The 15,831-nt window shown below is 41.0% G+C and overlaps 2 protein-coding genes across 4 annotated transcripts in view; one reads left to right on the top strand and one right to left on the bottom strand.

Annotated features, from left to right (window-relative positions):
* Positions 1–565: 565 nt before the first annotated feature.
* On the bottom strand, positions 566–15,653 carry ANAPC16 (anaphase promoting complex subunit 16). Of its 2 annotated transcripts, XM_024561330.3 has the most exons (5): positions 15,513–15,651; positions 10,384–10,552; positions 2,418–2,492; positions 1,358–1,484; positions 566–954 (listed from the first exon to the last, which is right to left on the bottom strand). In XM_024561330.3, the coding sequence occupies exons 2-4, from the start codon at positions 10,523–10,525 to the stop codon at positions 1,369–1,371; spliced, it is 333 nt and encodes a 110-aa protein (XP_024417098.1). In that variant the 5' UTR covers positions 10,526–10,552; positions 15,513–15,651; the 3' UTR covers positions 566–954; positions 1,358–1,368. The 2 variants fall into 2 exon arrangements, with proteins under 2 accessions (XP_024417098.1, XP_045051985.1); XM_045196050.2 differs by lacking the exon at positions 2,418–2,492 and having other exon boundaries at positions 15,513–15,653.
* Positions 15,341–15,831, top strand: part of ASCC1 (activating signal cointegrator 1 complex subunit 1) — a 106,308-nt gene continuing 105,817 nt past the window's right edge. Inside the window, exon 1 of one of the 2 annotated variants that reach the window (XM_024561328.4) lies at positions 15,341–15,445. The gene's annotated coding sequence lies outside the window, so the exon portion shown is untranslated. Of the gene's footprint in view, positions 15,446–15,649; positions 15,740–15,831 lie in introns of those variants that run through there. The other variant, XM_024561327.4, reaches the window with a different exon arrangement.

Here is a 15,831-nt window from a genome sequence, read left to right as displayed (position 1 = left end):
AAACTCACTGGTTTTCAAATATGGAGCTTGTGCGGGTTAAGAAGTATTGATAAGGAAACCGATGAGTTTGTGGGCCAGTGATTTTTGTGATCCGACGTGCTTTAGAGACAAGAGCAGTGGGCTGGATTTTCAACCAACTGACCTATTGCAGGTTCCGAGATCTTCTTCCGCCTGGGCTACGTGACCATGCGTGGGTCTGTACTGCCTCTGTCCTCAGGGATTCAGTGAGGTCACCACCTCCCTGCCAGGTAGTGCGTATGAAATACTTTGAACTCCTGAGATTAAAGCCAATTGCTACTGTGATTATATTTATTCATAAAGAAGCAACTCTAAGCAGGCGAAGTAAAAGTTATTAATGAGGAGAAAGGCAAATGTTTCTGAGGCAAAATTTGCATAAAATCTAATAAATATGATTCTCCTAATTGTGCAGTGTGGACCCTGGGTTCCAAGAGGGAGAACAAAGGATATCTTTTAGCTTTTCAGGTTTTTCTCTCTCATATAAAAACCTACTCAGATATTGATAAGATAAATTCATATACTTTTATAAAGACAAATATTCCTGAGATAAAGCAAATCTACTATTTATTTAGGAGAAAGGGTTTTCAGATTTTATTCTCATAAAAAATAATCTCACCTCTTCCCCCATCCCAAATCCCTGAGACTTTGAAAGGATAAAGAAACCAATTTGGGGCTCTTTCAAAGGATTTATTCGCTACAGAACTGCTTGAGCCCACCAAGAGGAACTCAGGATTTCTGTGTCTAAAGGATTTTGCTCACTGCTTGAGTCTTACATGCATCTTAACATTTAAAAAACAACTCTTTTTGCCAGCATTGGCATATCTAGAAGGTTAGAAAAAGTTAGAATCTATAGAATTAGATGTCTAAAAGTAGAAAAAAACCCGATCATTTAAAAATTCCTCATTTAGACAGGTCCTGAGTTGAAATCACATTCACCTGTAAAAAAGAATGTTTCTGGTCAGAAATGCTGCATTTTACAATCCCAGATCCTGACCTGGACCTGACCAGTGAGGATCCCACGCGCTGCATGAACGCCAGAAGCCATTTAGTTGGCCAGTTCTCGCATGTGATCTACCTGGCTTGTGAAATTTAAAAAATCTCTTAAACCCAAACCTCCTGGTTCTCTGATGCCAATTGTCTTAATGTAATTCTCAATGCTTTTTATAAACAAACAAACACAAAGTTTTCCAAACATTTAAATGTTTGCTGCTTGTGGACAGCTATAGAGAAACCAAGTATTGATGTGAATGAGCAGTTCAGTGATGGGGCTGTGAGTCTCTGGACGGCTCCGCAGGCTGTGCAGGAAGCCCCTCGCTGGCCCTGCACTTGCTGTGCTCACCGGAGGCACGGTCAACCCGAAGAGGGTGTGAACCCCAGCAGCTGCTCGATGGGTTTAAACCGCCACTCATCTGCCTCCAGCTCTTCTACCAAACCAGCCAGTTTTTCCATCCGAGCAACTTGCTGATCTGTAAAGAGTCAAGGAGGCGCTATAGTGAATGTATTTCCCATGAGACAGCCACCAACCACCAACACAGTGATTGGTTTAAAAGGAACTTCTACAAGGAGTTTTTTCCCTCAATATTCTAGTAATGGGATCTTGTTCGATGTTGGTCGAACACTTAATTTTTTTTTTTTTTAAAGATTTTATTTGTTTTTAGAGAGGGGAAGGGAGGGAGAAAGAGGGGGAGAGATACATCAATGTGTGGTTGCCTCTTGCTTGGCCCCTACTGGGGACCTGGCCTGCAACCCAGACATGTGCCCTGAGTGGGAATCAAATAGGCGACCCTTTGGTTCTCAGGCCAGTGCTCAATCCACTGAGTCACACCAGCCAGGGCCGATACTTAATTTTTTAAAAAGTAGTACTCATCCTCCATGCCACAGTGATGCGTACTAAAATCCTAGGGTTACAGGCAATTGTAGCTCTTCCGACATTATGACTTTAACGGTGAGATGGTCTGGTGGGGGAACACAGCTCCCTGATGAATAAATGGAGGCCTGGTAAGGCATGATGGAACAGAAAAGGTGCTCCTAGGATCTTAGAGTCCAAGTAAATCATGAGGCATTACATACATAAAGATGAAGTGAGGATAATAACCAGTGGAGGGTAATGGTAAAAGGAGGTTTCAGAAAGGAAACAAAAAAACACAAGAGTAGGAAGCATTTCCCCTAGAAAACTAACCTTTTTGACTTCAACTTTAAGCCTTAACGAGGACATTATGTCCAGGTTAAGGATTTAGAATGTTCTTGTCTGCAGGAAATTTAGCAAGCCCACTTAAACAGCCTTGCTGAATTTCAGGAGTCTGTCACAAAGCACACTGACCTTTCTGAATCCGCCTCCACCTGTGCCCCTCCCCAGACATTTACTCTCATAGTTAAGTACACAACACTCATGTACTTACCATGTTTCACCTGTTTCAGTGTAGACGCCACCTGATAGCTGAAGACAGACTCGCAGAGGAACCTCTCAGAGCCATCTACAAACAGGAGAACAAGCTTTCACCCACTGTAAGGGCTCCACACTGCTGTAGAGCGAGAACACGCCCCTCCTCTCCCTGCTTTCACATGGAGGGTCTCCTTTTCAGTTTCACAAAGAGGGCTTCTGTTTCATTTAGAACTAACACTGGTCCGTTATAAAAGCTACTTCTTCTATACCTAGAATATTAAAATAGTTCCTATACTTGTTTAAGAATTTAAAAATAGTGTTTAAAAAAACAAACAAGAAACCTCAGTCTCATGTCCTGGTCAACATTCACCCCCACCCCCAAACCTGATAGTTCTTTAAAAATTTTTATTTACTGATTTCAGAGGAAGGGAGAGGAAGAGGGAGGAAGGGGGGTGGGAGAGAGAGAAACATTAATTTGTTGTTCCACTTATTCATGCTTTCCTTGGTTGTTTCTTGTATGTACCCTGACTGGGGATTGAACACATAACCTTGGTGTATCGGGATGACGTCCGAACCAACTGAGCTACCTGGTCAGGGCTTTGATAGTTTCTTAATGTTCTCCTATTCTGTATGTCAGGCAGACACTGAGAGCCGACACATTTGGCCATGTGACCGCTGTGCTATCAAAATAAAAAAGGTACGCCAAAACTCTAAATCATCTTCGTTCTAAAGAGCGAGGCTGAGGGAAAAATAGCTGTTGTTGATTTTTTAGTATATCAAATTACATCACCACGACCATGACAAAACACTGCTGGGAAATTTCATTCTGTCAACGCAAATTGTAACCTTGATTTTCCAACCAAACCAAAACACTGCCATTTGGACGCTGGTAAGAGTATAGTGCAATCTCAGAACCTAGCATTGTACCGGCGCCAAGAACTGGCAACGAGAGGTGGCTAACTCAGTCACCACGGCGTTTGGAAGACGATTGTGAAATACAAGCGAGTTCATGTTATCCCCGTCAGCAAGGGCTGATGCAGCAAAACACACCCCAAAAGACAAAGAGTTCATGTTGGAAAATGTGACTTTTAGAAGGGGAGCTCAAACCATTTGGAGAAGGAATTTTATTGCAAAAATCCTAAAACAAGTGGAGGGAGAGGACATAGCTCTTTTTTTTGATGGCAGTTCATGCCAGCACTACTAGGTGTCAAGCACTTGCCCATCAGTCATGGGTTGGGGTGTCAGCAAGGTATTAAGTGACAAGGACTTAGGACTGACACTTTCTGGCTCCATGCTGAATTTCACACAAGGCAGACCTTATTTCAGAAGTCATGGTAAACAATAAGAAAAAATACAGATGGCTTAAAATATACAACCAAGAGGGCTTCTTTTGTCCAATATTATCTTCAAAATTGGTGCAAAAAGGGAAAATATAGTTGTTTTCATACATATTATGGATTACTTCAAAATATGTTTATTTCATAAAGTGATGTGTATTTGAGGGAAAGTGTCAAATTTATCAAATTCAACCTCTTTTCAGCCTCTCATTACCTCTGGAATGGATCCTATTCTCACCTCTGGGCTTGTGATTTAAAGTGAAAGCAGAAAGAAGACCAAGACAATTCCATTTTTGTTTTCTTACAAGTGGCATGCCTCTCACAAATGTGCAAACGGCACTGAAAACAAAGGAGACAGCAGGAAGTGAGACAGAAATCTCCCTTTCTTGTGGGTCAATGACATTATCCACACAAATGAGAACCAAAGAGGAAGAAGAATTTCCAGACTTCTGGTCAAGATGGAAGTGTAGGTAGACATGCTACACCTCCTTGCACAACCACAGAAAGAATTACAACCAGCCCTGGCTGGGGTGGCTCAGTGGACTGAGTGCTGGAGAGAGAAGCAAAGGGTCACCAGTTCAATTCCCAGTCAGGGCACTTGTATGGTTGCGGCCCAGGTCCCCAGTACGTGGCGTGTGAGAAGCAACCACACACTGATGTTTCTTTCCATCTCTTACTCTCTCCCTGTCCCTCTCTCTAAAAATTAAAAAAAAAATTACAACCAGATGTCAAAAGCAAATACACCCAGAACTGTCAGAAAATTGAGCTGTATGGAAGTCTGACAACCAAGGATTTAAAGAAGCCACATTCATCAAGACAGGTAGGAGGGGCGGAATCGCAGAGCTGGGGTGGAGATGACACTGTACAGTGTGGAGAGGTGGCGGTGGCAGTGAAAAGGGCAGTCCAATACCCACATTTGGTAGATAAATCAGGAAAGATACCTCAGGAGTGAGCGAGCCCAGCCCCTGGCCAGACTGCACAGCCCAGCATTCCAGCACCGGAAAGATAAACCCTTATTACCTCTGACTGTAAAAACCAGTGGTGGCTGGGGCAGTGGAAGAAACTGCAGATTTTACAGATTTTTGGCTGCTTAAAGGGCCTGCACGGGCTTAGATTATATGCAAACCCCACGGCAGCTGGAATGGCTCCAATTGCATACGGGAGGTGGGTGAGGTGACTGAAGTGGAGCGAGTGCCTCCAGGAGCCAGGCAGCGGCAATGACCCCTCTCTGAGTCCCTCTCCCCCACAGAGCCACAAAGCAGTGAAGTGGTTGCCCTGTCCTGGCAAATTACCTAAGGCTCTGCCCCATACCATTTACAGGTACCTTTTCTACATGGGCCATGCTACTAAGACAGAGGGTAATGCAGCTCTACCTGATACACAGAAACAAACACAGGGAGGCCATCAAATTGAGGAGGCAAAGAAATATGGCCCAAATGAAAGAACAGAACAAAACCCTGGAAAAAGAACTAAACAAAACAGAGATAGCCAACCTATCAGATGCAGAGTTCAAAACACTGGTGATCAGGATGCTCAGAGAATTCATTGAGTATGGCCACAAAATAAAGGAAGAAATGAAGGCTACACTAAGTGAAATGAAGAAAAATCTACAGGGAACCAAGAGTGAAGGGAAGAAGCTGGGATTCAGATGATCTGGGACAAAAGGAAGAAATAAACATTCAATCAGAACAGATAGAAGATACAAGAATTTAAAAAAACGAGGAGAGGCTTAGGAACATATGGGACAATTTTGAACATATCAACATCCGTGTGCCAGAAGAAGAGGAAGAGCAAGAAATTGAAAACTTATTTGAAAAAAATAGTAAAAGAAAACTTCCCTAATTTGGTGAAGGAAACAGACATACAAGTCCAGGAAGCACAGAGAGTCCCAAACAAATTGAACCCAAAGAGGAACACACCAAGACACATCATAATTACAATGCCAAAGGTTAAAGATAAAGAAAGAATCTTAAAAGCAGTAAGAGAAAAGCAGAGCATTACCTACAAAAGAGTTCCCATAAGACAGTCAGCTGACTTCTCAAAAGAAACCTTGCAGGCAAGAAGGGGCTGGAAAGAAGTATTTGAAGTCATGGAAAGCAAGGACCTACATCCAAGATGACTCTATCCAGCAAAGATATCATTTAGAATGGAAGGGCAGATAAGTACTTCCCAGACAAAGTAAAGCTGAAGTAGTTCATCATCACCAACCCATTATTACATGAAATGTTAAAGGGAATGATTTACGAAAAGGATCAAAACTATGAACATTAAAATGACAAAAAACTCACACCTATTAACAACTGAATCTAAAAAACAGAAACAGACTAAGCAAACAACCAGAACAGAAACAGAATCATAGATATGGAGATCATTTGGAGTGTTTTCAGCTATGAGGGGAAGGGGGGAAATAGGGTTAGGGGAAGGTATAGGGATTAAGAAGCATAATTGGTAGGTACAAAATAGACGGGGAGATGTTAAGAATAGTATGGGCCCTGGTGTAGCTCAGTGGATTGAGTGCAGGCCTGCTAACCAAAGGGTCGCTGGTTTGATTCCCAGTCAGGGCCCCAGATCGGGGTGTGTGATAGGCAACCACACATTGATGTTTCTCTCCATTTCTTTCTTTCTTTCTTTAAAAAAATATTTTATTCATTTTTAGAGATAAAAAGGGAGGGAGGAAGAGAGGGAGAGAAACATCAATGTGTGGTTGCCTCTCATGCACCCTGATCTGGGGACCTGGCCCACAAGCCAGGCATGTGCCCTGACTGGGAATGGGACCAGGGACCCTTTGGTTTGCAGGTCCACGCTCAATCCACTGAGGCACACCAGCCAGGACTCTCCCTCTGTTTCTTCCCTTCCCCTTTCTCTACAAGGATAAATAAAATATTTTAAAAAATAAGAAAAGAATTCTTAAAAAAAATAAAAAAAGAATAGCATGGGAAATGGAGAAGCTAAAGAACTTACTTGCACAGCCCATGGACATGAACTAAGGTGGGGGATTGTTGGGAAGAAAGGTGGGTACTGGTGGAGGGGGGCAAAGGGGGAAAAACTGGGTCATCTGTAATAGCATAATCAATAAAATACACCAAAAAATATTCAACCTCTTTTCTATATATTGTGCTATGTGGGATATGATCCTATCTTTTCCTCCTACTCCCATTCCTCTGGCTGAATGTTAAGTCATCTGTGAGTAGATCACCTATACTGAGCAAAAAATTATTTTCAATTAACTGAATATGCTGACTGTCCAGTTTAAAGATCTAGGTAAGTGGATGATATCACTGAGGTTTTTAGATAATTGGGCTGCAAGTAACAGTGAATTCCAGAACAGGAAGAGGAACTCTGTGAATATCTGACACCAATGCTTCTGGCTCTTCTGTGTAGGTATACCAGTGTTCATGAATCTATTCATATCCTTGCTTAAAAAGTCGAATTAGAAAAAGTTTTATTTTAGAAAGAGTAAGGCATAGAGCTCACTTCTCAGCCAGTGTGATCCTCAAGTGTGCTGAACTTTAGGGTCTCAAACAAGGCAGTGGGGATTATGGGCCCTAGGAATCACGCTGAGATATATTTGGAAGCCCTTGGAAGTGCTACCTTCTAGGTATATTTAATCACTGGCACTATTAGGATAAAATGCTTAAATTACTGCATATTTCCCTTGGTAATAAACTTTGAAGCAAAAGGATGTAAGCTAATCTTTCAAAATGGCACTTTATATGCTTTTCTATAAGCCTTTGCCACTATCACTTTGCCACTATGTATGCCTATGAAATACACTTTTGCTGATTTGCAGCTCTGTATTAACCACAAAGTCCACTGCTTCTTAGCCACATCCTATTAAATGTGATATCTGTACTCACCTAAAGCCTGGAATATCTCCAGAGAGGAGTCAGCCTGGGGCAATCTGTCTTCCATTTAGAAATTGTAATCAAACCCTTTATAACACACCAAGTAGCAATACATCAGCTTTCCTCTTCAGGGACAGGCAAAGGTTATAAATAGTGAAAAGTCCAGTAAATTGTCCAAATCTAATGCCATTGCAACTCCAATAAATAAGATGCTAACAAATCCATTCAAAAGAATAATTACTTCACAATAGGAAATTAGACAATGTCAGATAATTTATACTTCAGTGGCCTACAATGTCACTAAAATTCAGCCACTTCTGCCCTGGAAGGCAGTGTCTAATTTGCTCACTAATAATTGGGTGAGGATAATCTTAGCCAAGGGCAAGAGAATGCTGAAAAGTGCTGTATACTGCGTATGCGAGGTATCTGTTATCAGAGAGCAGGTAGTGCACAAAAAACTAATTCACAAGGTTAACTGCAGGTTATTTGGGTTTATTAGCCTAGATTTAGGAGGATACAAGATCAAGTTGAGCCTGTTAAAATTATAAACCACATCCAACCTTGATTCCTGATCATTTTTATTCCTTTGAACAGGCAAGTCTTTCTACTCTATTTTCATATTCAATTAAACTATTGGCTTTGGCTGGTGTGGCTCAGTGGATTGGGCGCCAACCTGAGAACCAAAAGGTCACTGGTTCGATTCCCAGTCAGGGCACATGTCTGGGTTGCAGGCCGGGTTCCCATTTGGGGGTGTACGAGAGGCAACCGCACATTGATATTTCTCTCCGTCTTTCTCCCTCCCTCCCTGTCTGTCTAAAAATAAAATAAATAAAAATCTTAAAAAAAAAACTATTGTAAGAAAAATGGTTAGGTACATGGTATATTAATTGAATAACAAGCATAGTAGAAGATGGCTTTCAAATCTAACATCCTTAATTCACAGTTAGGAAACTTTTCAATTTAATGATCTTGATTTGACCAGAACAGTTTAGGAATTGCCTAATTTTTCATTGCTGTCAAGTGTAAGCAACTTTAAAATATGGGCAAAACCTTAAACTGAAGAAAGAGAATCAAGACTGTACACTGTGAATTTAAATAATATAAATTCATTCTACACTAGAAAGCCAACGCATTCCTCCACAAGGCACACTGAGATGGAATAAAAACGGATAGAACTGTACCTTGTTAGAACATCAACATTCAGACTAATCTCAGAAGCCTTTCTTCTTATAATGTTTCTAAGTAATCTGATGTATATTGACAAAGAATGCTAATAGCTCTGAGACTAAGGAGGTATCTCCAGTATTAAATTTCCTGCTGCAGCTAGAATTTAAATGACTTCAATCTTAGAGCCCATTGTTAAACATTGATTCCTCTTCTGCTGCTACAAAACTCATTAAGCAATGTGGTTTTTTTTGTTGTTGTTCATTAAACAATTTAAATGCCTCCAATTTTTTATTTGTTTTGTGGGAAACTTCCTTACTACCAGGTCTCTGCCACATATAATTGAAGTCATAATATACCTTTAGTGCCAAATATGGTCAGCAAGGCCCCGATTATTACCTCTAGGCCCAGTGACACTAACTTGAATATAACACAACTAAAGAAAAGAGCAAAGACAGAAGTACAGACACTTCAGATGTATTACCATGTTGTCCTGTCATCGACTTCACTAGTCATGATGTGAACTAATCCCAGAAAGCCTTATGGTCTCAGTCTTTCCATATTTTCCTAGCAAAATGATTCCTCTATTTGCCCTGGCTTAACCCAAAACTCTGCTTTTCATTATACCTGATATAAATGAATAAAGATGACCCCCACAAGTGGAATCCTAGCTACACTTTGTACCTTTCTCAGAGATATACTTACTGAAATTTGCAATATTTAAAGCAAAAAGATCAATGTATAAGCACAAAAGTGCTATAATCAAGCAGATTTTGAATTCTTAATAGGTTCTTTGCTGACCTTTTTCAAAGTATGAAAAGTAGTTTAATAGTTAAGGGCCATTTTCACGAGACTCCCCAGGGTATTAGTCAAAATGAAGATTTCTGTGCTGCATCCTAGATTAATCAGAACCTCTAAGGTGGGCCAGAAATGCGGATTTCCATAAGCTCTCAGGTGATTTCTATGCTCCCATTAAGAATTTATTGATGTAGCTCCTAAAGTGCCATGACCTGGAATTCCCAGTACCAATGCCAGTCCATGCTTACAGCCTGGGCCCTGACCTTGCCCAGCCAGCGTGCAAATGTGTGCTGAATAAGACAGTAGGTGGTACATGCAAACTCCAGCTCTAGTGCTCCAACCACCACCCAGCACTGTCCTGCAGTGCGCCAGCACCGTCATCTTCACCTATAAAAGTGGGACACTAGTTTTTATTTCCTCTCACAACCTCTTTTATGGGGTTAATCTATCTGTAGATTAACTACGTAAGACAAAATACATCAAACCTACTAATCATAGGGAGACAGGCTGGTGCCAGGATAAAGCAAACTGAAGCAGGAGGTCAAGAAAATTCCTGGTTCCAATGCTGAATGTTTTTAACGTGGTCAAATCACTTTACCTTTTCCGGGTCTAAATAAACTCTAGGTGACCTCCTTGATTTCCAAAGATTTTTTCAGCTCCAAAGTTCTGATTCTGGATGTTTGTGTTTTAAAGATATTATTTTGAAATGGGGACAAAAGATGAAATGTGGAGCTGAAATCAGGGCAAATTCTTCTCTAATCCACTCAATAGCGTCTTTACAATTAACATTCATTGCAGGTTTGAATCCAATTATCAGCAAAAAGCAGCATGAGATCACCTTCTAACATCTCCCCAGCTCCTTTGGGGTAGGTGAAAAGGGCTTTCCGAGGTGGGGCAAGGTCAGAGACACTGAAACCAGATCCAGTGACAGAACTTCCACTGACCCCGCCAGCTGAGGAGGACGATGAAGAGGCAGCCATTTCCTTTCTAGTAGAATTCTCACTTCACTGCAGAGATAGAAAAACAGCAATTTGGCAAGTTTAGGGGAGTGAGATTGACTACATTTAATTCTAGCTGCCACAAAAGCTAGTGTAAGTTCAGTAAAAAATTAGCTCCCCCCGCTTTTTTAAAGAAGATTTTATTTTTAGAGACAGGGGAAGACAGGGAGAAAGACACAGAGAGACATGGATATGAGAGAGAAGCATCGACTGCCTGCCTCCTGTACACGCCCTGACTGGGGACTAAACTGGTAACCCAGGTATGTGCCCTGAACGGGAATCGAACCAGCAGCTTCTTGCTTTGTGAAATGCCCAACCAACTTAGCCACACTGGTCAGGGCCCTTTTTTCTACCCTCTCTACTCCTACAATCTTTTATTGATGTCCCAGGCCAAAATGTCACTTAGGATTTTAAATGAAGATATGTTTATTCTTAGTTTTCCTACTTAAAACACTACTTCCTACCATTAGTAAACTGTTTATGTTGCTTGGCACTGACTGTGGGTGATCTATGGGTTATGAAGGGGTGACAGGGCTGTGCCAAGGTGGCAATTTGACTGCGGAAATAAATTATATGAGGATAAGGCAACCATGCCTCACAGGACAGTCTGTCTTGGATACATCCTGACCAAGCCACAGCAAAAACTCACTTATAAAATTTTCCAAATAAAATCCCAGAATAACACTGTGTTCTGTTCTCAAGGAAGGGGAAGTGGTTAGGAAATACATATTGGCCCTTTTATTTAAATTTTTAAAAAAACTTTCTATCCAAATGTAATGCACAAATTGATCACTTGGTGGCATCCCAAGATTGGAACAAAGTAGTTCAGAGAATTATTTCAGAATTCATAACTTATCAGGATTGGAGCAGCTGTAGAGCGTTTTATCCCTTGTCATATCAAAAAGTTAAAAAGTCCAAATGTCGAAGAAAAAATTTATACTAAATACATGACTCCCTGCAAAAGTTCAAAACAAAAATACTACTTCTGCCACAGAAGCTTACACTATACATTTACAAAAGATACATTTACATAAACATACATAAACATACATTTAAAGTATGTTTTCTTAAAAAAATGGTCCAGTTCTGTGCTAACAGAACTTTCTGCAATTACAGAAATGTTCTAATGTTCTATTCCTGCCTGTCCAACATGGTAGTCACTAGCCCCATGTGGCTTATTAAACTAGTGTGACTGAAGAAGTGTATTTTAAATTTTATTTAATGTTAATTGAAATTTAAGTACCCATGTGTGGCTAGTGGTTACTGTATTGGAAAGTGCAGCTATAGTATTTAGACTAAAAAATGACTTTAAAATGAATTATACTCTTTATTTTTATTTTAAAGATTTTTATTTTATTTTTAGACAGAGGGGAAGGGAGGGAGGGAGAGAAACATCACTGTGTGGTTGCCGCTCGTGCGCCCCCTACTGGGGACATGGCCTGCAACCAAGGCCTGTGCCCTGACTGGAAATCCAACTGGTGACTCTCTGGTTGGTGGGCTGGCGCTCAATCCACTGAGCTACACCAGTCAGGTCTGAATTGTACACTTTAAAATGGCTAATGGTTAATTTATGTTATGTGAAATTTAGCTCAATTAAAAAAAAGATAAAAATAACTTTAAATGGATTTTTAAAATGAATTCCCCCTTTTAATGGCCAGAGAGAATTTTAGCTGAACTTTTAATTTTGCTAGTTGCAAAATAAGTAAGTTTGTTATAAAATGTTTGAACTTATTTATTTATTTTTATGGAATTTTTTGGGGTGACACTGGTTAATAAAACCATACAGGTTTCCAGTACACACCTCCATAGCACATCATCTGCATCTGAACCACGCCCTCACCACCCAAAGTCAAATCTCTTTCTGTCACCATTTATCCTGTTTGCCCGCTTCCACCTCCCTGAAACTTATTTTTGAAAAAATAGAAAAAATGAGGAAAAGCTATGCAGATGTAAATCCTATATGAGGTATATGCATAATCCAGTTTCCTAGCAGGGAAACTAAGGCGTACTGTGCATTTCTGAAAATCTGGCCATTCTGTTTCCTTAATTTTGTGATGAGGATTTAAGGCTGTGAGGGAAGCAGACCCTAGTTTCTGATTTCATTGTATGTCTATAAGTAATTCTGATTAATATTGCAGTGGGGTATGGGAAGAGTAAGGCAACTGCTATAATTAGAATGTCAGCCTATTTTAAAATGCAAACTGACTAATGACATTTTCGATCTTTTTTAAAATTTCAATCCTTACCCGCAGACATACCCATTGATTTTAGAGAGAGGGGAAGGAAGGGAGAGAGAGGGAGAGTAATACAGATGTGAGAAACATCAATCCGATTGGCTGCCTCTATAAGTGCCTGGAGGGACCAAACCAGCAACCTAGGTGTGTGCCCTGACTGGGGTTGAACCCTCGACCTTTCAGTTTATGGGATGATGCTCCGACCAAGCCACATCAGCCAGGGTGACATTTTCAACGTTGTATTAGATCACCTTTCCTTTTTTCCTGAGGTCTGTAACTTTCCAAATTGTATTCATATTCATGGAGGAGTATGAATATGAAGTTAGATTTGAAGTTAGATTCATATCCAATCCTTTAGACCATATTGGCTCAAAATATAGCTTGAGAAGTTTTAAAATTTCTTTAAAAAGAACTTAAGCAGTAATAGAACAGGTCCAAATTTCTAAGTGGGTTCCTACTGGGATCTAAATCAAGTGTATAGACAATGTAGCTATCTTTTGGAGAGTAGCTCAGTCTTATTTCCCATCAGTTCCGAATAGAACCCACTGTGAACTGTTTATATACCTCACCTAAGGCTTTAACTCTAATCTGTTTCCTACACCTTGATATATGCTTTATTCAGTTGCAAATGTAAGGGATACTTTATATTTTGAAATCAAGTTTCTCAGCAGAACGCTCAGGCTGACTGCCAGAGTGAGGACAGTTTCAAAGGCTAGACACTGTGTGACTTCTAAACTGAATATATTCAAAGAAATTCCCTGTTAATGCTTTTTTTTCAAATGCAGAACTACTATCATTCAATACACAAAAGAGCCAGGGTTGAAAACTGGGGAGCAGAATGAGCACAAAGCTAATTTTAACATAAATAAGCAGGGTTTTTATTTTTGCTGAGGTGGAAAGACATACCTAAGTAATTTCAAACTTTAAAGATTTAGGTTGAATTTTGAATGCTATTAGCAGGTGGTAACAGGAGTAGGATAAAGCCTAGTTTCTAACTGCTCTATGAAGGCAGGCATTCTAATCATCAGAACCAAACAATGCCTGGCCTATACTAAGTAAGGGGCTGTTGATTTAAGTAAATGTTTACTATATGAACTAAACATTTCGCAGGAATCATAAGATTCCTTAAAAGTCACTTAATCCAACTCCTTCATTTTACAGATGACAACACAAAACTGAGACATAGAGACTTTATTTGCTGTGACATTTGTCAAGCAATGGCTTTGTTGGCATGTCATGTACCATGCGAGAGGTGAAACAGCAGTTGTTAAGAGCTCAGACTCTGAAACCTCTAGGCCTGCGTTCATGTCCCAGTTTTGTTGTATAACTCTCCGGACAAATCACTTAACCTCTCTGTTCCTCAGCTGCCTCTTCTGCAAAATGGGGACAATAATAACAGTACCTATTTCAAAGGTGTTATGCAGGTTAATATAACTAAAGCATTTGGAACAGTTACAGGTACAGTAAATACTTAATCATATTAGCTATCCCAATTCACTAATGGATATTTACTCTTGAATCTTTTTTTCCTATGCAGATCTATTTTCCTTATGTATTATGTTCTAATAACACTCATGGGAAAAGTTCTCATTCTCTAATTCTCAATTTGCCATTGGGTCAGCAAACTCCTAGAGGGGAAAGGGTCTGCTCAGGAAGACGAAAAATGCCCTCCACCAATGCACTTCACACTTTCATTTTAAGGTTCATAATCTCAGGAAAAATCCTGTTATCTAGGAAAGGGGGAGGGAGTTGTCTTTCCACCTTCAAGCCATAGCACAGAGTTCTGGTCAAGATGGCCAAGTAGAAAAGAATAATGAATGTCAACTGCAATGGAAAGTAACACCTAGGACAGCGCCTGGACCACAATGTTTCCTGCGTGAATGACAAATAAACGACAGAACACTAGCAGCCCAGCAAAGGTTATGAAGGTGATAGAGAAACTCGGTGTCAAGAGGGTTGGTCCGTTACTGGTCCCTTTTCTGCCTCATTCTGCGGATCTATTGACACATCCTTCTTCCACTAGCCTGCCACGCCCAAGTGGGTGGTTCAGTAAGATTTTGTTGAATGAATATTGATGAAATAACCTGGAGTTTGGTTTTATCAGGGAAGCTGGGACTATTGGCAAAAGAGATTCTCATAGGAGAGCAATGCTATTTTTGGGGAGACACAGAATGGCTGTGTTCACACTAAGATGATTACACATTTACTTTATATACTACAGGGAGCACCTCGTATTCATAAACTACTTTCCTTCCCAACAGATATATGCCTATTTTGTTTAAAAAGACTCCTTCCTTCTGAAAAAGTCTCAGTCAAAAAACGCTGAAAGAGGTCCCCTGGCAAATTATTATAAGCAATCACTAAATCCCATCAACAAACCGTTCCACTGTGTCCCACGTAAATAGCTGGATTACCATTAAAACAGATGCCGCAGCTAAAACCAGGTGGGATGAAATGGGGAGGGGTCAGAACCCCAGAGGTTCCCAAGCTAATTCCAAGTCACACTACTCCCATCCCTATTCGGTGTCCCAAGGGGCTACCGCGCATGCGCCACTATCGGGAGCGCATGCGCACCCAACCCGTCGCGGCCCGAGGAAATTTCCTCTTACACGCCCTCTGCAGCAAGCTCCTGTTTCTCCTAGGTTCTCCATTTTTCTAGTGTCTGCAGGTAGGATCCCAAGAATGAACTCCCTTTCCACTAGCTCCTAACAGTCCCTGAGCCTTCAGCAACTTACCTCAACGGTTTTGGCACTTTCCCCTACAGCCCCGCCCCCAGGGCCAGCCCGAGCGGCCGCGCAGACCCCGACGAGGACGGCGGCGTGCTCGCGCCTGTGCAATGGTGGGCGTGGCCGGGGCGGGAGGGCGCGGAGAACGCGCTTCCGGAGTGGACTTCCGGGTCTTTTACCACCACTGTGTACAGCGGTTTACCTGCAGCAGCGGAGTCCTTTTTGGTTACATTGGAGTACTTGTCTTTCTTGCTCGCTTTTCTGATGCAGGGCTTCTACTTCCTTCTCCCTCCCCACACCACCCCGTAGCAGGGTTGAATGGTTATTC

This window comes from Desmodus rotundus, chromosome 4, assembly GCF_022682495.2.
Source record: "Desmodus rotundus isolate HL8 chromosome 4, HLdesRot8A.1, whole genome shotgun sequence".
Lineage (NCBI taxonomy): Eukaryota > Metazoa > Chordata > Mammalia > Chiroptera > Phyllostomidae > Desmodus > Desmodus rotundus.
The sequence above is the reverse complement of the archived record's forward strand: the minus strand, read 5'-3'. Positions and strand labels throughout refer to the sequence as shown.